Source organism: Euprymna scolopes, chromosome 39, assembly GCF_053919585.1.
Source record: "Euprymna scolopes isolate OS-2025 chromosome 39, ASM5391958v1, whole genome shotgun sequence".
Classification (NCBI taxonomy): domain Eukaryota; kingdom Metazoa; phylum Mollusca; class Cephalopoda; order Sepiida; family Sepiolidae; genus Euprymna; species Euprymna scolopes.
Genome location: NC_136520.1, coordinates 37,046,640 through 37,074,199, shown reverse-complemented (window position 1 = coordinate 37,074,199; position 27,560 = coordinate 37,046,640). Strand labels below are relative to the sequence as shown.

Sequence of the window (27,560 nt, the reverse complement as noted above, 5' to 3'; positions counted from 1 at the left end):
TGTTTCTTTCAAAATTACTTTCTTGTACATTGTAGAAGTTTCTTTCAGCTAACCTCTGATTGTTATATAAAAAAAAAAGACAATTTCCTATGTCACATTCAATTTAATTTACCAATGAACCAGACGACCATATAATATGCATTGCTTGTTTTGTTTCTCTACTACTCTCATCCTGAAAAATTATTCAAGGTCTTTCTTTCAGGAAGCCTAGTATATAATCTATATATTAGTACTGTAATACCTTAAACGTACGTGTGTCACAGTTTCCAGGTGATAAATTATTCGATCGGGAGATCCTATTTATTAAAAAGGAGGAAAAATGATAACATACTATGAACATTAAATTAACATATCTATATATTAATATAGATATGTTAATTTAATGTTCATAGTAGTTATCACCTTCTATCCTCCTTTTTAATAAATAGGATCTCCCAATCACAGAAGAGGCAGTGTAAAAAAAAAAAAAAAGTCACTTTTGGGCCGTATGTGAAACTAAAATATACCTTCTTGGTCTTCTGGCTAGGATCCAAGGGTAATATCTATTCTGTCTAAAGATAGTATAATAATATTGTGGGGTTTCCATTCGCGCCTGACATCTATACAATGGAAATATGTCACGGACAACTATAAGGATATTGGAGATAAACCGTAATAACCAGATATATTCTGACACTACATTAATCAAATTACTTAGGTAAATACCTTTACAATTTTAACTAAAGGGCTACAATAATATCGCAGGGTCTTCATCCATGCTGAACGTCTACAGAATGCCCAGCAGCAATATATTACATATGAAAGATGTCGCTGTGGAATTTCCACAGGTCCCGATGATAATATAATTAAAACAAGAGAGTATAATTTTATGCAATGCATCCAGGCATGTAAAAAAAAAAAAAAAAAAAAAAAAAAAAAAAAAAATATGAATCTTAAAACAAAATGTTAATGCAAATATTTGTTAAGTGGGGCTGGGGTAGAGGTTTGTAAATGTGTCTGGTGTGTAGTTGGTTACAAAAGTTGTCTTTTTTCTTTTAAATCAAAAGCATATTTTTATCTTGATAAAGGATATATGACTATGGGATATTAAAAATATAATAGACACTTATAATTTACATACTTTTATGTTGTCCATTTATCGTACTTACTGCCTTTGTGCAAAAACTCTTACTTAAGGTTACATTCCTCAAAGATGGGTTGAGCTAGCTCCTCCTATAAAGCACACAGCGTTCTGGATGAGGGCAGACTACACAAGATGCTCCATATCAGACAAGGTAGTGATGACCAGATAGTCTCTAGACCACCACTGAATACCACAGACTTGTATACCAGAGCTAGGTTCGATATCGGCTCTAGGACGTCTTCACCAACCTTGCAAGGGTTCTGGAACTATTGCTTTGTGTGAACTCTTCTGGGTGTGCAGTGTGGCTGAATCGGCAAAGTCTCCTCTTTAAAAGAGATTGATTGGGGGAGGGGGGGTGATCTTGCATCACATACCGACTTGAGGATTGGAAATGAAATGGTACTAGCAGACCTGCAGAATTTGGCGGAGGCAGTGTTAGTTGAATACTTGTAAATTTTGAGATCTGCATCTGTCATCAGCCAGGTTTTACAGCCATAGAGAAAGATCATCTGTGAATATACGATGACTGGATGTGACATGATCAGTTTTGTGGAGAATAAGTAGTTTTCCCAAAAGAGTCACTTTGGGTTAAGACAAACATAAAAATTGCCTCAATCGAAGTGAATTTCTCTGCTGAGTAAGGACAAACAGATATTACACTTTGAATTACTTGCAAATAAAATTCAATTCTATTTATGAATAAGGTATAAGGCCATCAAATATGTGGTGAGTGCTGTCAGTGATCATTCCCTATTAGCTACTGTCTACTCTATTAACTAAATGCATTTTAATCCATTAGTACAAGCATTGTTTCTTTCATTCTATGTTGATCTCGGCTCAAAAACTAGGCTCAAAGTAAAATCATTTTTTATATCTTTATCATTTGTTTTAACTTGCTAGGTCCCACTGTCTTATAAATAGAACACAAAATAATTTTTTTTTCAAACTTAGAAGATAATATTGTATTGCTGAAGAATTCATCTATATTCATCAACTTCTCCCTGAGAGTTGTTCAAAATTCATGTGAAATTTGCTAGAATTCTGTTTGTTTGATGTATCAATTTATACAAATGAGTCTTGCAATAGTAAGACACTAGTTTATTGTCAAAAGTAACTTTTTGTGTGAACTGCTTTGCTCATTAGCATAATGTGTAAATTTTATCTTGAATCTGTAACCTTGATTTCTAAAATATATCGCATGTATCCAGTTTCTTATTTATAAGACAGTCAACATTTTGCTTTTGAAATAAAATAACCCTTTTTATTTCAGTTTGTGTATTCTACCCCATTTTTAGTCATTACCAATCTTTTATCTTTACACCACTAATGCACTGACCCTAACACAGCCACAATTGATATGAATGGGTCTTGTATCAAAACAGCACCTTGCTTTGAAAAACTTTTAGGGCTGACCTGCACTCCTGACCTGAAACAGAAGACTTGCATCACATCTGTTGCCAAAGTCACCAGAAAAATGGTCGCATCCTTCTATCACTCCAAAAGATATCTCACTCCTGACACAATCCTCTATATGTATAAGAATCAAATACATCTTGAATAGAGTAGTTGCCACATCTGGGGAGGAGCTGCTCCGAGTTACCTATCCTGCCTTGACAGTTCAAAACCGGCTTCAAAAGCTAGTGGGCAATGCCTTTTACCGTTATTTTCACGGCAAGTGCTTGTCTGAGTTTCATTCAATTGCCCCCCCCCCTCTGCTCTCCAAAAAAGCTTCCACAAAAAGCGCTCGTCAATAAGTTCCCCTACTCTCTATCACTGCCCAAATCTAAATGCAAATTTCCTGAACAGTTTCTTTGTTAGAACTGCCTGTCTGTGGAACTCTGTTCCACTGATCTGCTTTCCAGCTAGCTACAACTGGTCATCAAGTACAATGTGAACAAGTTCTGCCCAATTCCCACGAAAAGCGATCACTGAGTTGATGTCTCACCACTCACCTTACACTCATTAACTCTTATCCTTGAGTAACTTCCGAGACTTGATAAATAGTGACTCCTCTGTAAATAGGTTAATCTGTGTTTTCCATGCTTATGTATGTTGCACTAAAATCTTGAATGTAATTTAATGTATTACAAAGTTTTTAATTTTTATTTCGTCACTCCTGGCTAATCTGAGTATTTAGTTTTCTTTTTGATATTTCATGATCTTCACAGTTTATGAAACTCTACTTTTATGTAGATCTATGTACATAAAATGTGGTTGATTCAATAGTTTCTGAGTTTATAATGGACAAAGAAGCAGATCATTTGATGGCTGCCAACTCTTGTATTTTTTATTACATTCAAACGATTGGGCACTCTTGTTCCACTGATAAGTTAATACTTCCTGTCACTCGCACACGGACATTATTGGATGTGATGATAAAGAAATGATGCAAATGAATGTCATTACACTGTTCATCATCATAGCATTTCACTCCATCTCAGAATCTATCGTCAGGCAATGTCCGAGGCATCCTTCAGGTCTACATCAGAGCACACCTTGCTTCAGGGACAGTCTGTAAGGATGTGTGTGATAGACTGCATATCCGTGTTGCATCCTGTACATAGCCTCATTTGTGCAGATTGTCTTGTGTTTTGGCAACCTTCGTTTGGGTCCGGTTGAGTGTTACTTCCTCTTTCCGAGGTAGTGCAGAGCCTGCTGCAAGAATCTCATTGTTGTTGTCTTGGACTAACTCATTCCACCAACGCAATTGGAAGGATACTGGTGTTGTTCACCTGAAGCCTGTAACAGTGGCAAAGCTCTTGCAGAATAGTAGTTGCTGTGGCACCTTTTGATGTCCAAATAAGGGATGGTGATTGTCGTTGCTCTACTTGTCATGCTCTGCCTTCACTATCGTCTCTAAACGAATCTCTAATGGAGTGATTCCAGACATCTTGTAGACAGATGGCAGATTGGTCGATTTCAGGTTGCCGCTAATTGTCTTGCATGTTTTCGTAGGCTTGATGTCGACCTTTGCAGCATAAGTGGACCCCCCCCTCCAAGAACAAGAAGAACTGAGATTTTTTTCAGTTTTCCTCTTCTATATTAGATACTCTGATAGTTGAGAGAAAAGCGGAATTTAAAGCATTTCTAGGACTATCTCAAGAAATCATGTTTCTGAATTTTAGAGATGAGGATTGATGATTTGTATTCAGATTATTTGGACTACTGTTCTCATTTTGAATGTTATTTTCAGACAAAAAGTGTGTGTGTGTATATATATATATATATATATATGTATGTAATTAGTAATCTGTAGTGATCTATATTGATAAGTAGTAAGATTGTACATCTAAAAACAAAAATAGGGTTAAGACTCTCCAAATTTATACTAAAATTGTCTGCAAAGACCCATGGTGTATCAGATTACATACTTAATATTCAGTTATAATTGATCTTCTTCTGGAGGTTGAATGTTCAATATGGACAATGCTCAGATTACAATTGTGAATTACTTACCAACTTATAGAACGAGAGCATGCTACCCCTGTGGGTTAAATAAAGGGTTCTATTCAAAATTTCAGAGTTCGAAGAAGGTTGGAGGTTACATCGGCAAAAACATTGGGAAAATAAGTCAAGGTGAGAACAGGAGCCCGAATAATGAGTTCCCAGAAATGATCTAATAAAATTGAATTGACAAACGATTATGTGCATATATGTATGCAAGTGCTCATATTACCAAAGGTTTTATAAAAGAATACATCTAGAGCAAAATAGAACGAGATAAGTGTGCATTATCTTGCAATACCACACGCATACGACTCTCTCTCTCATATATATATATACACACACACACACACACACACACATGTATACATTAGTCTGGGTGCTCAGCATTGCCCAGGTGTTTGGAGGTGTGTTGAGCAAAAAAAAAAGTGGTAGTAGGCAGGCAGGCTCGAACCCGTACTGCGAAGGAGGAAAAAGAACATGAAAAAAAAAATGACGTTTTTACCGTTGCGTCCATCGCCAAACCAGAAATGGCGAAGTTTTAAATTAAGGCTATTCAATCGAAAAGAGGGGATTACTTTAAAAAATATTGGCGAAAAAAGCAACCCCTCCTTGTATAAAAGTGCCCAGTTTAAGGTGAAGGAATTAATGTTTTTAGCCAATATTTTTATTTGTCGTCTGAAGGGTCGAGCTTCAAAACTATACCGATCTTGTGAAAATCCGTAGCCTTTATGGAAAGTTTTAGACAGACAGACATACAAACATACATACATACATACATACATACATGCATTTAAACAGACAGGTGAGATTTATATAATAGACTAACAGGGGTACCAGGCGTTGCCTGGGTGTTTCTAGGTGTGTGTGTTAGGGTTTGGATCTCTCCCCCCCCCATGTTAAACTTGTAAAAAATCGGGGAAAAAAAAAAAAAAAAAAAAGTTTTGGTAGGTAGATAGGATCGAACCCGGAACATTGAGGCGAAAAACTTGATAAGTTACGGCTCGCCCACAAAAGGAAAGTAACTGAAACAAATTTCAATTTAACGTTTTAAACGCACAAGTGGCAGGTGTGCGTCGAATTTAATTAGGTCAAAGGAAATTAAATTCAACACTTAATTTTAACTGCTGGGATAATTCTTTTGAGTTTGTTTTTTACTAAACTTTGTCTGGTTTTGTTTCCCCAACATGTTGGGGAAAACCAGCTCCCCCTTTATTAGGGGGTGTCCAAATGAAAGCAATTGTCTGATATGACGGTTTTCACCGACATTGACCAAACGTTCATTGCTTTCTGGACACTCCTGGCCCCGTAGGCCAAGAACTGCACCTTAGTTGCACATCAGTTTCGCTTTTATACAAAAAAGCCAAATCAACACGAGAGGGGCTGAAATGGTAAGAATTGTGTAAAAGTCGAGGTAAATAGATCTAGACGCGATGCGCATTCATAAGCCCTAGATATTATCTAGGGGGTATATAAACAGTTGTAAGACATAGTAAACCCCCCCCCATCCGAGAAGCCCGGCGAAAAATGCCTTTCTTGGGCATACAAAAATGCACGCGCCGCGTTTGCCTTTTATTTATATATATATATATATATATATATATATATATATATATATATATATATATATAGATGATATGCATGCAGCAAAGTAGACTCAATATTGTTATCCTAAAATCAGTGTCTGTTCCTGTCTTTTTAAGATTTTTATTTAACTTTAATTGGAAATCTGTTTTGTGATAAATAGTCACTTTGATCTTATTTATAACTTACAGAGTTGACTTACTTCAATGGGTAAGATTCCACAAATAGAACAGTTTTGCATCACTTACCAAGCCTCACATCTAAAATCCAATTTCTTGCATTTGGGTCATGAATGCCAAGCACCCTAATATGGTAGTTTTTCTATCATGATGATGATAATTTGAACTATAGATTGACTGCAACACGAGTTGTTTTGAGTGCTTTGTATATTGTACAAAACCTAAATCCCACTCTCCCCATCAGACAAGTTGTGATTCCTGATTTTTTTTTTTTTTTTTTTTTTACTCTTTTACACAAGTAGAAATTTATGTATACTAGTAGGTGTACCCACCCGGCATTGCCTGAGATGCAGTGAAGTCATTTTAGATTTAAAATTTCGAACATTTTTTTAACTTTTATTATATTCAATTAAAAATGACTGAGAGCAATTTACTCCTGTGGATTAAATAAATTTTACGTTAAAATAATGTACAGACTCCAAAGTTCAACAAGCTTCATATGAAGAAGGTTGGAGGTTTCATAGTCTGAAATGTCATGATAGTACCTATTTACTATGCCTCCCCACAGGACAGAGTTAGACACCAGGGTCGTTTTTTAACGTGGAGAAAAGGTACAAAAATAAAAATTGTCTCAGTTGTGAAGGATTTCTCCTCCACTGAAAGAGAACAAGAAATAGAAGTGCAGCATCTGAAGAACAGATGGTATTTATTTGCTCCCCCACCGAGCAAATTAGGCACAAGGCCGATTTTTAATGTGAGGAGTGAAGGGAGGGGGAAGGGAAAAAGGGGACCAGCTCCCGAGAGGTGGGAAATGGGAGCTGGTTAAAGGTCAGGCATGTGGGGTTGCCCCCACATCTGGTCTTTGCTAGTCATAGCTAGTCCTAGCTAGTCATAGCTTGCAGTATCTGCCGGAACAGATGGTATTTATTTGCTCCCCCACCGAGCAAATTAGGCACAAGGCCGATTTTTAATGTGAGGAGTGAAGGGAGGGAGAAGGGGAAAAGGGGACCAGCTCCCGAGAGGTGGGAAATGGGAGCTGGTTAAAGGTCAGACATGTGGGGTTGCCCCCACATCTGGTCTTTGCTCGTCATAGCTAGTCATAGCTTGCAGTATCTGCCGGAACAGATACTACACTTTGATCTTGACCAAAAGGCCAAGTGTGAAATGTCATGATAGTAACATCCGAGATGAGAACAGTAGTGTGAATAATGAAAATAATACATGTTAAAGATATATTATGTTCCACTGTTTCCAGGAAAAATTGAAATCATTGGTCATGACACCCAGAAGCAAATTGATCGAAAAGGACAAGGAGAGACACTTTTCACCCAAAATGCTAAGATCCTTATTCAAGGTATAAGAAAATATTGGTAAAGAAATCTTTGTTAGATTAAAATGAAAACACTCATTGATTTAACAGAGCAGTAGTTGATTAATGAGATGTCCTTTTGCAAACAAATATGAAAATTATTTTAACCATATAGTGTCAATCACCTACGCATGTTCAGTGCATTAAAAAGTTATTGTTCTCGTGTGAATATGAATTTGTCGTTTTAATCTTACTGTTAGTGCAATGCATGGGCTGGCTTTATCAGTATACAGGTAACATTACTTTTTAGCCATCTATGTTTACATAGGTGAAACCATTATTAAATGAAATTGTTATCTGTTATATAAAGGGCAAAATGGGCGCACGTGTTTGTGTATGCCCACAAAAAACTTTTTGGGTGCGGGTTCTTGCATCGGTTAGATTCCGGAAGAAGTTTTCTCATCATTCCTAGATTATAGTATTTGCGAACGGACACTGTTTCTTTCCTTAATTTTTTTTATTATGTTTAAAAAAATTCCCTCTGTGTCATTTCGAGTGTTTGTCTATATTTTTCGTATAACTCGAACTTAATCGAACGGGCCGTGTAGTATCTGTATTGGTCCTTGGTCAATGTAGGGGAAACCCTTCATCCTGAGACAATTACTATTTATTTGGATACTGCCAGAGTGCCCCCCCCCCTTTTTTTTTTGTTTGTGGGAGCTGCTTTCCCCCCACATTAAAAACGACCTTCGTGGGAGGTTTAAAAACAATGCTACTTCTACGAGTTATTTTTTTTGATTGACTACGTTAAATTTGAATGCTTTACACTTCCGGTCGCGTCATGGAGTAGTGGTAAGACAGATTTTCTTTCACTTTCTTTTCCGCCTTTGCGTCGCGGGTTCGAGCCTGCCTACTACCACTTTTTTTTTTTTTTTTTTTCAACACACACCTACAAACTCCCGGGCAACACGGGGCACCTCCATTGGTATTGAATAGAACTGTTTCCTTTTTATTTCTTCTTAACAAAAATTTTCTAGTATATCCTGTGGGAAAAATCCCTTTTGATTAAAACTTACTTAATTCCGATTTAATTTTAAAACCCTACCTAGTCTTGGAAATGCTTTTTGGGATGGTTTTATTTTTAATAAAATGTTAAAATCAAATATTTTTTTTGTCTTTACTTTGAAAACTTTTTTTTTTTTTTTCCAGAATGGTTTTATATAATATAAAAATTTTCCAAGTTTACATGGAAAATAGTTTTCACTTTCAAATGTTTTTTAATATTTTGTAATAAAAACATATTTATAGTTTTTAACATTGAAAAAAGTTTTTTTTTTAAGTTTACATGAAAAATATTTTTCGAAATTCAAAAAAATATTTTCATAAGATATTAAAAAAAAAAAAAAAAGAAATAAAAGTAAAGACTTGTTTATGTAAACTTTTAAGATGTCTTTTCAAAATAAAGACTAGTTTTTTAATAGTTTTAAAATCAAACTGGAATTACATAAGTATTAATCAAAAGGGACTTTTCCTCGATATACACTGACAAGATAAACAGAACCATTGCATAACATAAGCAGAAATTATGAAGAAATTTTTTTTTTTTAACATAACCAATGAAATCGTTAATTTATCTACAAGGTTGAGAACATAGAAAATTCACCAAGCTATTGAGGACAATTTTGAGAAATATACTGTGTAAATAGATGGAAAGGAGTTGCTTTTCAAACTAACTTAGAATAAGGTTAAGCAAGATTTTTTCATAGTGACTTGCCACACTGACTTCGAGTTAGTGGTCGAATTAAGAAAAACATTTTACTATAAAAACTTCACATGCAAGAAATTGGATTTTAGTATATGGATTTTAGATGTGAGGCTTGGTAAGAATATAAAGCAAAACTGTTCTATTTCTGGGATGAGTATTCATCTAATTATATACTAGCAGTTCAGCCCGGCTTTGCTCTGGCCCTATGTACTGTTCACAAATTTATGTGCATATATATTAAAAAAAATTGACTCCTGTCCAGGTAACCTACATCTAAAATTTCAAGTGTTTAGGCTCAACATTGGCAGAGGAGGTTGGTAGAGTTTTCAAAAGTCAAATTATTGAACTTTGACCCCTTGACAGCCAAATTTCTGACCGGAAACTGATTAAAGATTTTCCCAAATCTCGAGTCTGAAAATTGACAGAGTAGTTTGGTAGGGAAATGTGTACACACACAGAGACAATTTCACTTATATATATATATATATATATATATATATATATACACACACACACACACACACACACACACACACACACACACACACACACACACTAGCAGGAACACCTAATGTTGATTAGAATTGAATGAGGATTCCTATGAACTTTTCACTGTGCTCATAACACCATATTTCTAAGTCTTTATCTCTTATATAGTCAGAAGACACTTAAATGTTGGAAAACTCTGAAATAGTATTTTGTACGTATGATTTAAATTTCATTAAAATCCGATATATGTATTTGGAATTTTTAAAGGAGTTCTGTTCAATGGGTCACTTAGAGATAGGAACACAGATATTCAACACATAAAAGAGTAACGTAGAGATTTGAGACTGCTTTCGTTGTCTTCCTCAGAAAAGTTTACATAAGAATATTCTTTTGGGTTTTATGTAGATTCTCTAACCTTCCTTTTTATAGGAAACACAAAAACAAATTTTGAGTTATTATATTTCATTTCTACAGGAAATGATCACATATTATTTTTTGTTAATGATTGCTTATGTCTTGGTGTTTACTATAACTAACAAAGCAATTGGACTTAGACTTGTTATCACTCTATCCTTAATGACTTCTCTCAAACAAAGGCCTGACTGCACTGGGGCATCCTTTTCATTTTTTTTGTGGGAGGGGGGGGCATTACTCAAATAAATAGGTGACCTTATTTTGGCACATACAGAACTGAAATAATTTATCTTTTCTATTTATTTTGTTACTTATTGCTACTTTAGAGATTTATTTAGTTTTTTTTATTGGTTTTTATCTTTATTCATATTTTTGTATAGTTATCGTATAGGAAAATTTATTGTATGCCTAGTTTGTTACTATTTCATTTTACAATTTAATATATTAATGTTTTAAGCTAAATTTTTTTAGCTTTTTATTGAAGCATAATCTATTCGGATCATCTAAATATCTGCATGTATTTGCCCATAGTAATATTTTCCATTTGATTATGTGAGCATCTAATATATATATATATATATACTTTCTCCTCCCATTTTATTGACATTTCTTAAAAGGTATATAATTAACTCTTGGTTTCCTCAGTCATGTGAGCTTGATGTGCGATCTTTTAAAGAAAATTGTATTTTCAATAAATTTTAATATTTAATCCTCATTGATATTTTATTTTTTGATTAATCATAAAGGAAAGCAGTGAAGTTTTATCTTCAAATTCAGAAGTCTTCCAACACCCTAACCCCGAGAACAAATTTGAGCACCCTTTTTTTTTTCTTTTTTTTTTTTTTTACCGGCTGACTTCTATCCAGCTGTAAAGATAGAGAAAATAAAGATAAAAGGAAGGAAAGAAGAAAGGATTGTAGCAAAAAAACAGCAACCAGCCTTTTCTTGTTTATGGAGTTAGTATAATTGCCATTTCCTAATTGCTATGATGGCTCAATCAATTAACATGCTATACTTTCAGGTTGTGAGTTTGAGCCTCATTTGAGGCATAAGTATTTTGACTCTGATTTTGTTTCAAAATGAGTTTAAAGGTTTTATATTATTATTGTATTAAATAGATTGCTTTGTTTTATTTTTATAGTTTTATGTAATCTATGTATTAAGATATCGTGTGTGTTATTTTGTGCGTCACACTTACATCTTTTTCCTTTTGAGTGGCTGTCGTTTAATTATGACCTTCCATTTCTTGTAAGAAATAATTTTACCAAGAATTCATAAGTTTTGGTTTTGATTATCGCTGAAAGAACTCAAGTTATATATATATATTTTTTTTTTTTCTGGCTTTAATTTCAATTCAAGTCGTATGGAAATAAATACTTTTGCAGTTTTAACAAAAGAGCTACAATAATATCAGGATGTCTCCATTTATGCTGAACATCTACAGAATGCCAACATCAATATATGAAAGGGTCTTTTATGGAATTTCCACAGGTCCTGCTAGTCTTTATGTAATTTATGGAAATTAGAACTCTCAGACAACGCCGGATGACCCTGCTAATATATATCATATATTAGTGCATAACACTAGGAAGTATATAACATTAGGAGTAGCTTTTTTAATTTTTCTTCTATAATATAAATCTCATCTGTCTGTTTTTATGTTTGTATGTCTGCCTAAACTTTTGGCAGAGGCAATGGATTTTTATGAGATTGGTATCGTTTTGAAGCTCTACCCTTTAGTTGACAAATATCGAAAAATTGGATAAAAATATTAATTCCTTTACCCTCAACTGGGAAGTTTTTTACTGGGAAGGGTCGCTTTTTTTCTTTTTTTATATATTTTCGAAAGTCATCCCCTCTTTTCGATTGACTAGCGTTATGTCACTTCCGATTTGGCGATGGCCGCAACAAAGACGTCACTTTTTAAAAAAAATTTTCGCATTCTTTTCCTTCATGGTACGGGTTTGAGCTCGTCTGCCTACTGTCACTTTTTTTTTTTTTTTTTTTTTTTTTCTCAATACACCTCCAAACACCTGGGCAATGCCGGGCACCCAAGCTAGTTTATGTATAAAAAGTGAAAATCGTTTGGTCACTCTATGTAAAGACGTGATAGCCAGCATTAGGATGAAGCCAATTTTGATTGAGTATGATATAAATAGTTTAATTATTAAGAGAATTTCATTCATATATATAAAATAGAAAACTTGTAACCTGCTCGGTCATCCATTAAATTGTTTGGATGGGGTGGGGGGATAGATGAGCTTGCAAAATTAGTTAAATATAAACAATAAAACAAAATCCAAAATTATCCTCTTTCTGTTTGCTATCTCTTTCTTCAACTACAGGTTAAATACTGTTACTGCCAGTGTTTTTAAGACCTTTTGTTTTAAGATGCTTTTGTTTATAATGAACTTTTAATTTTTTTATTCTTTCCCTTTTTATTGTTGATTGTTAAAACAAAGGAAGTGTGACAGAAACAAGAGTGGTAGATGCAAGATATAGAATAAGGATAGGTCAAGGGTCAAGCAACATACAGTGAGAGGGTGAGAATGATAGAAAGTTAGTATGAAATAGATCACTTGAGTTTTTGAAAATTACAGCTAATTAGAATTTAACCCCCCCCCCGTCCACCTTACTTCTCTCTGGACACACACACACACACACACACACACACACACACACACACACACACACACACACACACACACACACACACCGATATAAGAGAAATAACTTGGAAAATTAAATCAGTTACTTCCTTTTAGTTAATGGCTGGAAAACAAACTACTTAATAACATTAAAAGATACATGTAGCTATTTACTTGCTTCCCTTCCCACTACAGCAAGATTTAAAACAAGGTTGTAAGGTGGGGAATGTCAACTCGGTGCCCCTAAAGAAGGAGCACTCTGACCTAGCAAAAATTGCCTGGGCATCTCCGCCAATATTCCTCAGTAGAGGCGCCTTTGGCAGTAAGCTATAAACTTACTCCACCTGAAAGTCAAGTGTTACGGCCTGGAAAGGTGGACCTTGTAGATACTATCCAGGTGATGTACCTCAGTCCGACAGGTATTGGGCCAGTTCCTGACCCTGCACCTGTTGGGCTGGGATATGAGGTCTCCAAGCAACTAAAGCAGTTAGGAAACCCATCCTATGACATTAAAAATAAATGTGAGGGTATAAAACATGCATGCATGTATGTCTTGATAAAATGATAAATTGACTTTTGACCCGCAAATAATTAATTTTTTAATATTAAACATCTGGGGTTATTCCTATTAAAAAAAAAAAAAATCCCAACTTTGTGAATGTCTGTTGTCTATCTTTCAAGTTTTAGTTGGATATATAGATAAATATTTTCCTTTTATATTTATACTAGCCTGGGTGTCCGGCGTTGCCTGGGTGTTTGGAGGTGTGTGTTGAGCAAAAAAAAAAAAGTGATTGTAGGCAGACAGGGTCGAACCCGTACCGCGAAGGAGGAAAAGAACGCAAAAAAAAATGTCTTTGCTGTTGTCCATCGCCAAACCAAAAAGTAGTGAAGGTTTAAATTGAGACTAGTCAATCGATAAGAGGGGGGTGACTTTCAAAAATATTGGCGAAGAAGTGTCCCCTCCTTGTAGAAAAGTGCCTAGTTGAGGGTGAAGGAATCAATGTTTTTAGCCAATTTTTCAATATTTGTCGTCCAAAGGGTTAAGCTTCAAAACGATACTGATCTCGTGAAAATCCGTCACCTCTATCAAAAATTTTATGCATACATACATTTAAACAGACAGGTATATAATAGATTATATTTGAAATTTCCTATAGTTTTAAGAGCTTGATTCCCAAATTCGAAAAGATGTTGGAAGTTATATCAGTCAAAACATTGTGCCAATAATAATCAAAAGATGAGAATATTAGTCCGAATGATCCAAATAATAATTCTTAATCCTTATTTCAAAAATTTTGAAACAAAAGAACATGGATAATTTTTCTTCCTTTGTTAAACAAATTAAGAAAACTTTTTTTGTATTTGGATGCTTTTTTATTCTCATCCTGAGTGTCATTTTCATAACATTTTGGTCAATGTAACTTCTGACCTTCTTCCGTATATCTTATTGAACTTGGAAATCTTTGTCAAACATGGGAAGAATCCAAACGATACAAATAACCATTTCTCATCTCAAAAATTCAGAAATATTTTTTTGTGTGTTTTTAGAAAATGAAAATCTTTTCCGTATTTTCTATCTAATGGTATTTTTTTTCTTTTGCAGGCCGCGGTATAGATCACGAAAGTCTAAAAGTCGAAGTCCAAGTCCCTATGTTCAAAAATGGACTAACCGTAGTCGGTCGCGTTCCCGAAGCAGAGGGCACCATTACACATGGCGACGATCTCGATCTCGTAGTAATTCCAGAGGACATTCTCTTTCAGGCAGCAAAATGATGCCTTCTAAATACACTACCAGTTTAGGGGCTGAATTGAGCAAGTATCGGAAAGCTCGGGAGGCCACTAAGTCTGGTATGTCGGAACCTAGAATGAGACGATTGAAAAAGAGTGCTTCACCCCAGGATGTAATAGAAATCGAGAGAACGCCAACACCTTCTCCCTCTCCAGAAATGCGTGTCACCCCCACCCGAAAAATAGAACCTGAACCTATAACCCCAAAGACAGAACGCATTGTGCGGGAGAAGAGTGAAGAGAGGCATGTTGTGAAAGTAGAAACTAATAAGAATAAATCTGCAATTAAGTATGAGGCACGACGGGTTGAACACGAGGAGGAGGATGAGGAGGAGGAGAAGGAGCCCCCTTCGCCACCTTTACCCGTTCCTCCTCCTCCGCCTCCTCCCCCTGTTGTTGTCCTCCCTCCAGTTGCAGTTGTGAAATCGGAACCAGTAGAACCTCCACCAGAACCTGATCGGAAACAGGTGATGAGACGCTTGCCACTTCCTCCAGTGTTACCTGTGGACGAAATTGACAGTGACTCGGATACTACGGAACAGTCACCACCAAGGTAAGTTGTTTTTTTTTGTTTTTGTTTTTTTCTTTTATAATGATCCTTTCCCTCCATTTTATTATATCTGGCTCATATTCTACTTCAGCAGAAAAATTGATCCGAGTTTTTCCGATGAGATAGCATGCTAGTTATATTTGATCGATGAAAACCAACCTGAATACTGCACCATGAAGTAAAAATACCATTCTTTATTACATACTGTATACTGGAGTTCCGATAGGTGGATAGTGAAGCTCTGCGACATCTTTCCACCAGCTACGCTGGCACCTACTGTATTGTCTTACCTTTCCACTGGAGTCTGCTTGCAATGCCGAGAGGGGGGCCCTGATAAATGGGCAAACCAAGGTTCTCTTATTACTTGTCCTGGCCTGCACCTGGTTAGCCACAGCAGACGCTGTAGTAAACCAAACTTGGCGCAGAATGCCATTGTCTGAAGAGACAGAAGGTTGCCGTCACTGTATACTTGATATATCGTTCAAATTCTTTCAAAGGTTATTTACTTTTACTATCAGTACATCGATATATCAATATGTTCATTGCCGTAGGTTAAGGACAACCATTGTAATCTCTTGTGATATCTCCGTGTATGTGTTCATAAATAAGTAATAAGTTCTATTTGTATCATTTCCTTAGGAAACCTGTACATATCATAGCTATGTACGATATGTAGCTAACTCTAACCCTGAACCTGTATATATCATAGCTATGTACGATATGTAGCTAACCCTAACCCTAAACCTGTACATATCATAGCTATCTACGATATGTAGCTAACTCTAACCCTAAACCTGAACATATCATAGCTATATGCGATATGTAGCTAACCCTAACCCTAAACCTGTACATATCATAGCTATATACGATATGTAGCTAACCCTAAACCTGTACATATCATAGCTATCTACGATATGTAGCTAACTCTAAACCTGTACATATCATAGCTATATACGATATGTAGCTAACCCTAAACCTGTACATATCATAGCTATATACGATATGTAGCTAACCCTAAACCTGTACATATCATAGCTATATACGATATGTAGCTAACCCTAAACCTGTACATATCATAGCTATATACGATATGTAGCTAACCCTAAACCTGTACATATCATAGCTATATACGATATATAGCTAACCCTAAACCTGTACATATCATAGCTATATACGATATGTAGCTAACCCTAAACCTGTACATATCATAGCTATATACGATATGTAGCTAACCCTAAACCTGTACATATCATAGCTATATACGATATGTAGCTAACCCTAAACCTGTACATATCATAGCTATATATGATATGTAGCTAACTCAATCCAAATAAGTTTTTATTGTAAAAAGTTTAATCCAAGGATATAAAAGAAAAAAATGGCTAATTAAAATCAAATATTAATTTGACTCATTCAAAGCTATTGATGATATTGAGAAATATATTGGCTTCATTTTATTATATAAATTATTTGTTATTGTGCACTAGTGAGCAGTTATTTTTTATTCTAGCTTTTCTTTATATAATAGATTTTATAATGACAAGTTACATTGCATTCAAATATTTTTGTTGTCTTTAGTAAAACTTTTTTTTTATTCAATCCAAACAAGGCACATTGCCACAGAGATGTAAATTAATAGCCAAATTTAGTGGAGAGTTCTAAGTGGAGAATTGTGTAGATTATATTTCGTTTTTTATTATTATTAAATGTTTGTTTTTGATTTTTTTTTAGATAAGTATTGATTAATTGGATTACTCTGTTCTCACCTTATTTTTGTAACATTTTAAACCGATGTAACTTCCAACCTTCAGGTGTATCTTGTTGAACTCTGGAATCTTTTTGTCAAACTTGAGAATTTGCATGGAATTTCAAACATAACCTTTTATTTAATCCATGATGGTCGCATGCTCTTGTTCTGTCAGCTATATCTGGTAGAAGTCTTCAGTAAATCACAATTGTATTCAGAATTATCGACCGCGATGAGGATTGAACCCTCATTCTTTAGAGGAATGTCCGTTACAACTGAACTTTATCAAGTACTTTATCCATTACCATATGAGTCCATTTGAAATTCCTGGGTATGGAGAGGTGGTGTAGTAAGGAACCCTGGAAGAGGAGGAGGTGGGGGGAATCAAAACCACAGTAGGCAGCTCGGGTGGAGAGAGGTGTTTAAAAGAAAACAGTGGTAATAGGCAGGCGGGTTGAACCCATAACGCGAAGGAGAAAAATGTTAAAAAATCTAACGTCTTAGCTGATGTTTCCATCGCGAAATCGGAAGTCACGAACGTTGGAATTAAAGGTAGTCAATATAAAGGAGATGACTTGCGATAATGTTGACAAAAAAAGTGACCCCTCCTTGTAGAAAACTGCCCAATCGAGAGTGAAGGAATTAATGTTTTTGGACAATTTTTCAATATTTTTTGTCCAAGAGCTTTATAACGATAAGAATTTTGTCACATTCCGATGCGTCTGTCAGAAGTTTTTGCAAGACATAGAAAAACACACACATACACACACACACATTTTGCTCTTTATATATTAGATTAGCAGAGGATGGGGTGTTGCTCAGTCATAAAATGTGGTTAAATAAAAAAAAAATCATGGGACTTGGGTGCCATCTTATTGTGTTATTAAAAGAAAAGTAAATGTCATGTTGGGCGCATGTAGGAAAGTTGAGAATTAAAAAAAAAAATAGGAGTGAGAAAAAGTGCTGTGCTGGGTACAAACTTGCAAAACTCAAGATTTTAAGTGAACACCTTATCAATTGGTCCACGACGACACAAATGTTATCACGTTGCTAATGTAGTTTTTTAAAATGAAACAACAAATCAACCGTTCACACATGCACGATTAATAAAGTGTCAAAACCAAGATTTTTACCTGAGCCCCACTTCAAACAAAACATTATTTCTACATGAAATAATTGACAATTTTTCCTAATTTTTCAATATTATGTGTCTGAGAGATTGCTCTTTATACTACTATCAGGTTCATGCTGGTTTGATATGGATAACAAGAATTTTAGCAAACATACAAACATAAATGCACACTAACACACAAGCGACAGATTTATATAATATACTAACATGGATACCTAATGTTTCCCAGGTGGACACTGAGTACGGTTTTGAGACACCTGCTATACTAATGATATTGAGCATTTTCATTGATATTTCAATATTTCAATGATGATTATTAGATTCAGTTGTGCTTTTTCAATGAATATCAATGATTTCAGTGATGACCCCCACAACAATTTCAAAAATAAAAGAACGGATAAAAACACGAAAATGTAATCCCCCCCCCCCAAAAAAAAAAAGTAGTGCATGACAACCTCCCCACCAGATATTTCGGGAGAAGGGATACATAGAGAAGCTATTTTTCAGATATTGAGCACTATTTGTTGCCCTTGTACTGGACCCCCGCCCCCTCTAAATAAATGGGTCAGAACAACTTTTCTTTCAATGAAAATAGCAGGGAATGTCTGTGTAACCACCAAAAAAAAAAAAAAAAAAAAGCCGCGGTGGGCAGGCTATAACATGTAACACAAAAGAGGGAAAAAGTTACGACCAAATGTGAGACACCTACTATACTAAGGATATTGAGAACTTTCATTGATACCCCCATAATAATTTCAAAAATGAAAGAATGGATAAAAACACAACTGTAATCGCCCCAAAAAAGAAATACGTGAAAATCTCCCGACCAGATATTTCAGCAGAAGGGATACAAAGAGAAGCTGTTCTCTGGATATTGAGCACTTTCTGTTGCCCGTGCACTCGAAAAAAAAAAAAACACTTCCCCCCCCCCCCAAAAAAAAATAATAGAAATAAAACGAATCAAAACTTTTCTTTCAATTAAAATAGCAGCCGCAGTGTCCGGGCTTGAACGTGAAACTCGAAAGAGGGAAAGAAGTCAAAAACTTACAAACGCTTTTGCCGACATGGCCACAGTGCTTCTGACATCATGATATTGCGAAATAACGTTTTGAAACATAGTTTTAGTTTGCTATGCGTGCGTGACTTGGGAAAACAAAATGACAAGGGAAAGGACCCCCCCCCCCTGCAAGAAATGGTCCAGTTGATCACCACAAAATTTTTTTTAACAAATATATCTATTGTGTTTACGCATAAATTTGTAAATAATGTAGAATATCTGCATAAATATAACTACATGTAAGAGTTAACTAAAGATGATCATCCCATAAAAAAAAAAACTAAAAGGGAATTAAAATGGATGTTTAAAAGAATATGCAAATTAGCTAGATCTTTTGCAGTTGAATGCAATTCCACAACCCATATATAAAAAAGTTGTATTTTCTTTTTAAATAAATAGAAAAAAGGTTTTTTGTTTTAATATGAATATCAATACACAAAACCAAATTTATAAGAGTATAGATTAGCAAGACTAACATTGCCCAAACCCATATGGAACAAAATAGAAGTTAAATAGTGTAGGTAATATCTCTATATTAAAACTTTCTCTTCATTCGTTTCTGTCTTTCCCTCTCCCCATTTTTCCTTATTTCTCCATAACCTTCTCTTTATCCTCCACCCAACCCATTCCTCTCCCTTATTTTAATGTGCTGAATAAAAATTTAATATTAGTAATTTACTGAAGCTATCCCTTTTGTATCGCACTGACTTCTTAGATTTATTGCTCCTGATGAACATTTAGTAGAACAAAACACAATGACATTTTTGATCCAGAGTAATTCTGTTCCCCCCCTCCTCCAAGCTACATTAACAATAAATATGAAGAGAAATTATATTGATAATGAAAATAATCCAAAGACAATAAATTGTTAAAATGTAGTATTGTAATTTATATTTATTGATCCCAGACAGTTTTATTATCTTGGTATTTTTCCAATGATTTAAATTCAATGTCTTAATTTTAAATTTGTTTTCTTCAATATTTATCCACTTATTTTTCCTTTAGATTTTATCAAGTTTAATAATCTGTAAGACAGTTTAATTATGGAAATGTCTTTGATATTTTGGTTTCGGCTTTAAATGTACATATTAATCTATTATTGAATTTTAGTTTTAACTAGCGGGGGGTACCCAGCATTGCCCGGGTGTTTTGGGGTGTGTGGTTTTAGGAAAATAAAAAGAAAAATCGTTGGTTGTTAAAAAAAATAAAAAAAACAAAACAAAGCCTTGACGCGCAGTTGGAAAATAGTAAAGTGTGTGTGTGCGTGGGGGGGGGGGGGCGGAACAGGTGTCCGTTTTTGACGAGTTATTGACGAGAACTTTGAGTGCGGGACAGTGTTTTATTTAACTTGAGTCTGTTTTTTTTTATACGAAAAAGCTTAATGCACATGCGGTGATGGTAAGCGATAGCTGTTCGGCAGTTAACATTTTCTGCGGGACAGTTTTTAATGAGGTCAATAAATTGGTTTGTTTGTTTTTAACTAACTTTGGAAAAAAACAGCTCCCTGTTTATTAGGGGGGAGTGTCTTGTCTCGAAATGAAAGCAACCGTTTGATATGACGAAGCCGATATTGACCAAACGTTACATAGCTTTCTAGAGACCACTGGCCGTGGGCCAGTATTTCGAATCGAGTTTTGCTTTTTTTTTATACCGAAAAACGAATGCAACACGTGCAGATCCGAAAATGTCTAATAATTAACGTTTCAAAATCGGACAAATTAAATAGAGAGGCGACCACCGTTAAGTCATAGATATTATCATTTAGACGTGATATAAAAAGTTTTAAAAATGAGCGACGGCCTTGAGAATCCGCCGGAAAAAGCCTTTTGAAGACATACACAAAAAGCGAATACACATTCACACATACATTTTCGCTTTTATATATATAGATATTAATTTTGCTTCCTAATATTTATAGCTGATTCTGTTATTTATTTATTATTTATTTATTTATTTATTTATTTATTTATTTATTTTTTTTTTTTTTGTGGAATTGTGTAACTTCATTATTTAATTTCATATTTTAAATTTGTGTCCTTACCAATAGCATTGTAGAATTGTTTCAAAGTATGTATATTGATCTCCTCTAGGAATAAAACACAAACGTTTTGTTCCATTTCAAATTTTGGATAATGTGTAGACACAGCAGCCTATAAAAAATAGCTGCTGAGTACTACTGTCTAGTAATCCTAGTCTCTAGTTTAGCAAGTCGATCCCAAGTGAACTTTGTCCCAAATTACTGATTAATAGTGTGTGTAGAAGGAAGGGGAGGAGATAAAAAGCGATTGATAATCGTTGTTTAATCATATCTTGTCAGCTCATTGCATTTATGTTCATACATTGCATGTTTTCAAGGAACTGTTTCTCTCTCTCTCTCTCTCTCTGAACCTTAAGATGCCATATCCGTTTCCCACCGTCTTGTAATACTAACCTCTAGTTCAGCAAGTTGATCCCAACTGAACTTGCATTTCCTGTCCCTCTCAATCCTTTTATATACTAGTGGATTTACTAGCCCAATATTTAAGCCTATATCTAGTTTACTTGCCGTAATCATATTTTCATAATTACTAAGGTCTATTCATGTATTGATAACTGCTAAATCAAATATTGAATATATAATTATAAATGTATATACATGGAAATGCAGTTCATTACACTTATGTTCATATGTTGCGTGCTTCTAAGGAACTATTTTGGTCATGATGTAGCACCACATGACCATCAACACTTGATCTATGAACTATCCATAATGTTTCAATCATTAAATAACCTTTGATGAGGGCTACACATCTTGCCTGCCTCTTTTTCTCAAATGGCAATGTTTTCTGGATAGTTTATTTTCTTTGGTCTGCTGGTAACAATCCTGAAGGAGGAAATGACCATTTTAATTTGAATTATATTTTTAAAATGGATTTCTATTTTCCTTTATTAAAGATTGCTTCTGATCGCATACTTTTCACAGCAGCAGGATTACTTATTAGTACATTTATTGGTCCTTACACAAAGGAGGGATTGGACCTAGTAATTCACGCCTGTTCGTCCATTCGCATTTTTTCTCATTAACCATGCTTGGGATTTTTTTTGAAATTTTGTACAAACGTGGTGAAAGTAAATTTTTGCCAGAATGGATTTTCTGAGATAACTCTGGTTGCCTCTCTAGAGAGTGTTATAGGGGTAAAATTGCCTCCAAATCGTTTATTCGTTCATTTGTTTGCACTTTTCTCAATAACCATGCCTTGAAATTTTTTTTGATGTTTTGCACAAACATTGGTCATGGTGAAAGTAAATTTTTCACTCATGGAGGGGGACCCCACTGCAGATCTCACTTCAAATCTCTTTGATGATATCACATGACTCTACTCAGCAATCGAATGGTGTGATATGTGTGCACCTGCCAGTCACAGCTAAATAACCTTTCAACAAATCATACTTAACTTTAAAAAGTCTATTGCTGCTAAAAAATGTAACACAAATAAATGTATGAAACAAAAAAAAAGATAACGTTTTTGATCTGATTATCTGTGACCTAATTAGTTTTGCACACTGAAAATCCCATTTAAAAAAAATTTGATCTTAGTTGTTACAATCACATATTGAATACATAACGTGCCTCTTTTTACTTACCGGAAAGGTGTATCTAAATCAAAAAGCTTTTGGTTTTAATAAAAAGCAGGGCAATATTGGCTGCCCCATACCCAGCGTTACAATCTTCAAAGGAAGAAAATTTAAAAAAAAACAAAAAAACAAAGACAATAAAGAGCATGGTTGACTAAGAGATTGTTCATAGCATAATTATGTTGACATGCTGGTTTTCTTTAGATCCCCAAAGTTAAGCAACGTTGAGTTTGGTCAGTACCAGATGGATGATCATTTCAGGAATACTAGGCGCTGTATGTAGTAGTAGGACGTTGATACCTCTCTGCAAGACCTGCAAAAATTTAACATCTCTCCTGACTGGGATATACAAACGACTGGAGATGGCTTGTGAAATTCTTGTGACACTTACTGGAAAAATGGTGGGATCCTTCTACCGCTCCAGTAGATATCTTGCTGCTGATGCAATTCTCTATATAAAAGCCAAGTACATCTAAGGATGGAGTACTATTGTCACATCTAGGCAGAAGCTGCTCGAAGCAGCTTATCCTGCCTTGACAGAGTTCAAGATAGACTTCATATCTTAGTGAGGGATGCCCTTTTTCTCTTCCCTGCAACCTCTTTCCCACAGAAGAGATGTTGCGAGCTTATCTTTGTTTTATCGTTATTTCTATAGCAAGTGCTCGTTTGAGTTCCAATCTATGCCCCCCCCCCTCACCAAACTTTCACGAAAAAAACACTCGTCTAGCTGAAACCACTGTCGATAATTTTCCCCACTCTTTATCTGTGCCTAAACCAAAACGTACATTCCATGAACAAAACTTCTTTCTTTGAACTTCACGACTGTGGAACTCTTTCGTTTGCCTGCTTTCTAGCTGACTACAATTTGGTTGTCTTCAAGTCCAATGTAAACTAATTCTTGATGAACCGTCCCCTTAAGTAATTCAATTTACCAAATTTCCTCTACTAACGATTACTATATTATCCCATTGACTAATGTACACTCAGTAACCTTTATCCTCGAGTGGCCTCTGGGCCTTGATAAGTGGTGACCCTTATGTAAAAAAAATAAATAATAAAAAAAAAACAACTTACTCCTTAGGAGGAAACCAGTTCAACGCAACTAGAATGAATGCTGCTGGCATATAATTGCATAATTGCAGTAACCCAACAAAAACCAGTGTCAATGTGATATAATTGTAACTATTACTAGAATAGGGTTTCACCAATAAGGTAAAAAGTTAAAATTTGTATTAACATCTCGGTGTTTTTTTTTTTTGTTTTTTTTTTTTTTAATAAATCTAATTGTGCATCATTTCTTGTCTTCATTTTGTGTCCGGGGTGGGGTGGGGGGGGGGCTTATACCTTTTGTTTGAAAGCTACTAGAACACTTGCAAGGATTCATTTATCCACACACTCATGCAGCAAGCTATAAACTTTGTATTGATTTTATTAGTGACTTCACTAAATCTCAGCATGGATGCATTCAAAGAGATAAGGGTTGAAGCGGATAGAGAATGGCATGAAATAATTTGACAATTAACCTATATAATTTTTTTTTTTTTTTTTTTTTTTTTTTTTCATTTACTCAATTAAGGTTATATTAGCTTTTATTGATAAAATAACTTTATGCTTGCCTAGAATTTACCCTATATTAAAGAACAAAAATTAAAAAAAAAAAAACTACTGTACATAGCCATGATAGAATACAGATGTCATATTCCGAAAATCAAGTAACCTGATAAAGTAGTTTTATTTTTAAACCAGAAAATCAAATTTTATGAGTAAGAGAGTATGGACCATCTCGCATCGCTATTGCTTGAAGAAACAAAGATAACTCAACAATAATGCAAACTTGCGAGATCACTCTTGTAATGCCTACAATTAGCCATTAATTGCTTAAAATAGTTTTAAAATTATATTCTTTATAGAAGTAAAACTACTTGATTAATATGTGATTTTTGGAAGATCTTTTCATTCTATCATGGGTGCATACATCATAAAGTGTTTTGTGTAATTCTGGACAAAATCCAATAATTTTCTTTAAAATTAATCATGAAATCTTATATGTCCTGAAATCTGAAAGTTTAATGTTCGACTGCTAGAATTAAAAAATATCCGATCCCTACTCCTGATTTTTAAAGTCTTCTAATTTTCAGACTGTCCGTTAATTCTTTAAAGATTAAAAGAAAACAACTGCAATTTCTAGAATTCATTGAATATAAGCCATTTAAATTGACTTTTAAATCCTTGTATATTAAGATTGTAAGTTTTGGAAGTTATTTACATCCAACAGCTTTACGTAGATTAAAATGATATGACCATAGCAATAATTAGTTTGGTTTTATAACAATTTGGTTCAATTAATAATTTACTGATCAAACAATACCACAATGATTTAAATTTAACTTTCAAAATTCTATAAAAAAAATTTTTTTTTTAAATGAACAACAAATAAACAACATAATTTAAAAAAAAAAAATATTGTCAACTTTTATAAGTTTTTGATTTTATCATGAATATTTTTAATTTTTAAAAGATTATAAAAATACCTTGATCGAACCTGTCAGTATTTCCTGATCAAGGCACCTCAGGTGACTAGCAGTAAATAAATCTCTCCTCGTTTATTATTTATTTGGGTTTGCTGCTCTTATTTTGTAATCCATGATGTTTTTCCCTTCAACCAAAAGCATTGTGAAAATGTTAACAATTAAAGAGGAAAGTCCAAAGTTGTAAATATTTTAAATTTACTTGTGGAGACAAATATATATATATATATATATATATATGTATGTATAAAAAATAAAAATACCAGCGGAGGTTTACGTTATGCTTTGAGAAAAATAGAAAAACCGAATGAAATTATTAAAATAATTAACGTTTCGTCCTTATTTCAGAGGACATCTTCAGGATATCATTTCTTGCATTTTTACTTCAATATCCTGAAAATGTCCTCTGAAATAAGGACGAAATGTTGATTATTTTAATAATTTCATTCGGTTTTTCTATTTTTCTCAAAACATGTGTGTCTTCACAAATATATATAAAATACATTTTATTCATTTTTTTATAAATAAGATTTTAAGAATTTCATTTTTTTTTTCTTTACATTATTTAATAAAGCTAAAAGTTAATATAAAAACAAAAACTGAGGATGGATATAAATGTTCGATCTTAAATAACTTGAAACCAAAAGTAGTTCAACGTCTGAAGTGAGGGGGTGGGTTATATCTCATGAAATGCATATGGGTTAATTTTTTTTAGGCGATACCCTTTTCTTCTCTCTGCAACCTGTTTCTCCCAGAAGAGACATTGCGAGAATATCTTTGCTCTATCATTATTTTCACAGCAAGTGCTCATCTGAGTTTTATTCAATGTCCCCCACCACCAACAAACTTTCACAAAAAGCACTCGTCAAACTGCAACCAATACCAACAAGTTCCCCTATTCTCTATTGGTTTCCTAAATTTAAATGCAAATTCCATGAACAAAGCTTCTTTCCTAAAAGTGCCTGCCTGTGGAACTCTGTTCGACTGGCTTGCTTCCAAGCTGACTACAACATGACTATCTGCAAGTCGAATGTGAACAAGGTGTTGCTATCCCATCCCCTCAAATAAATTCTATTTTCACATTTTTATATATATATTTTATTTGTTTCTTCTGTCTGTATGTTATGCTTTTAAAAGGGTCAAATTCAATTTTTGAAGGCCAAACTGCTTAAATTCCCAATTTTGCGAAGTTTGACTTTAAAAAGGTAACCCTGGACAAGAATTTAAGTGACCTCTCTTTGATGTAGCCTCGTTTTTAAGATCATTGTTGTGAGAAAGGAACATGTAGTAATTTCAACATGTAGCAGTTCTTCACCGAAGAAAGAAGTCATGGATCCATTTACAAAAAAAAAAAAAAAAAAAAAAATGATTTTCACAATAAAATTGGAAAAAAAAGTATTTTCTAATAGTAAATTGTTTTGTTCTCTTTTAATTAATGGGTCTTTAAAATAGCAGACAATTAACTGACATCACAGTTGTTTGCCATTTTGGATGAGAAACTACAAAATTACTGAACAAAATAAAAATTAACTGAGTTGAGAAGGATCTCTTTTTCTCTGACCAAGGACAGGATAGATACTATATTTTGAAATATTTATTTGAACAAAATATAAAAAATACATCATGAAAAAAATTAGGCAGAAGGCCAATTAAAAGTGTTGGGATAATGAGTGTCGTTGGTCATCCTTGGTCACAAATACTTAATATTGTCTATCCTACCCTTAACTAGAACTCTGTCACCATAATACCACATTCAGTCCAGGGGTTGTCCTACTTAAACCCAAATCTGAAAAAGTTTTATTGAATTTGAAAAAAAGTTTTGAATTATTTGTAATAATTACATTTCATTAGTGAAGGAATGGGGAATTCTGGGATCTCAATACCAAACGGGGAAATGACTGTTATTCAGGTGACCGCCGATACCCCACCCACACTCATGAAGTTTTTTTTTTATTAAAATGATTTCTGTACTATTTATTTTTATTACATATTGTTTTTAAAAAAATTATTAATTCAATTTTTGATGGAGAAAATCTCTGGTCTCACTTTGTAGGCCTCCATGAGAAAATATATCGCACAATAACATCGTAACTGATAAGTCCATGTCACTGGCTGTTGGTTAGCTGAAGTTTTCTAAAGTGTGTCCCACATTGACATAGATGGCATAAAGCCATGTGGTAGGTTGCTT

The 27,560-nt window shown here is 34.3% G+C and overlaps 1 protein-coding gene across 3 annotated transcripts in view; it reads left to right on the top strand.

The window, feature by feature from the left end:
- The window catches only part of LOC145263751 (uncharacterized), a 209,758-nt gene that overhangs the window by 51,460 nt on the left and 130,738 nt on the right, over positions 1-27,560 (top strand). For all 3 annotated transcript variants that reach the window (XM_080120769.1, XM_080120770.1, XM_080120768.1), the window contains exon 2: positions 14,559-15,296. In XM_080120769.1, coding sequence (XP_079976895.1) covers positions 14,559-15,296 — 738 coding nt within the window. The remainder of the gene's footprint in view (positions 1-14,558; positions 15,297-27,560) is intronic.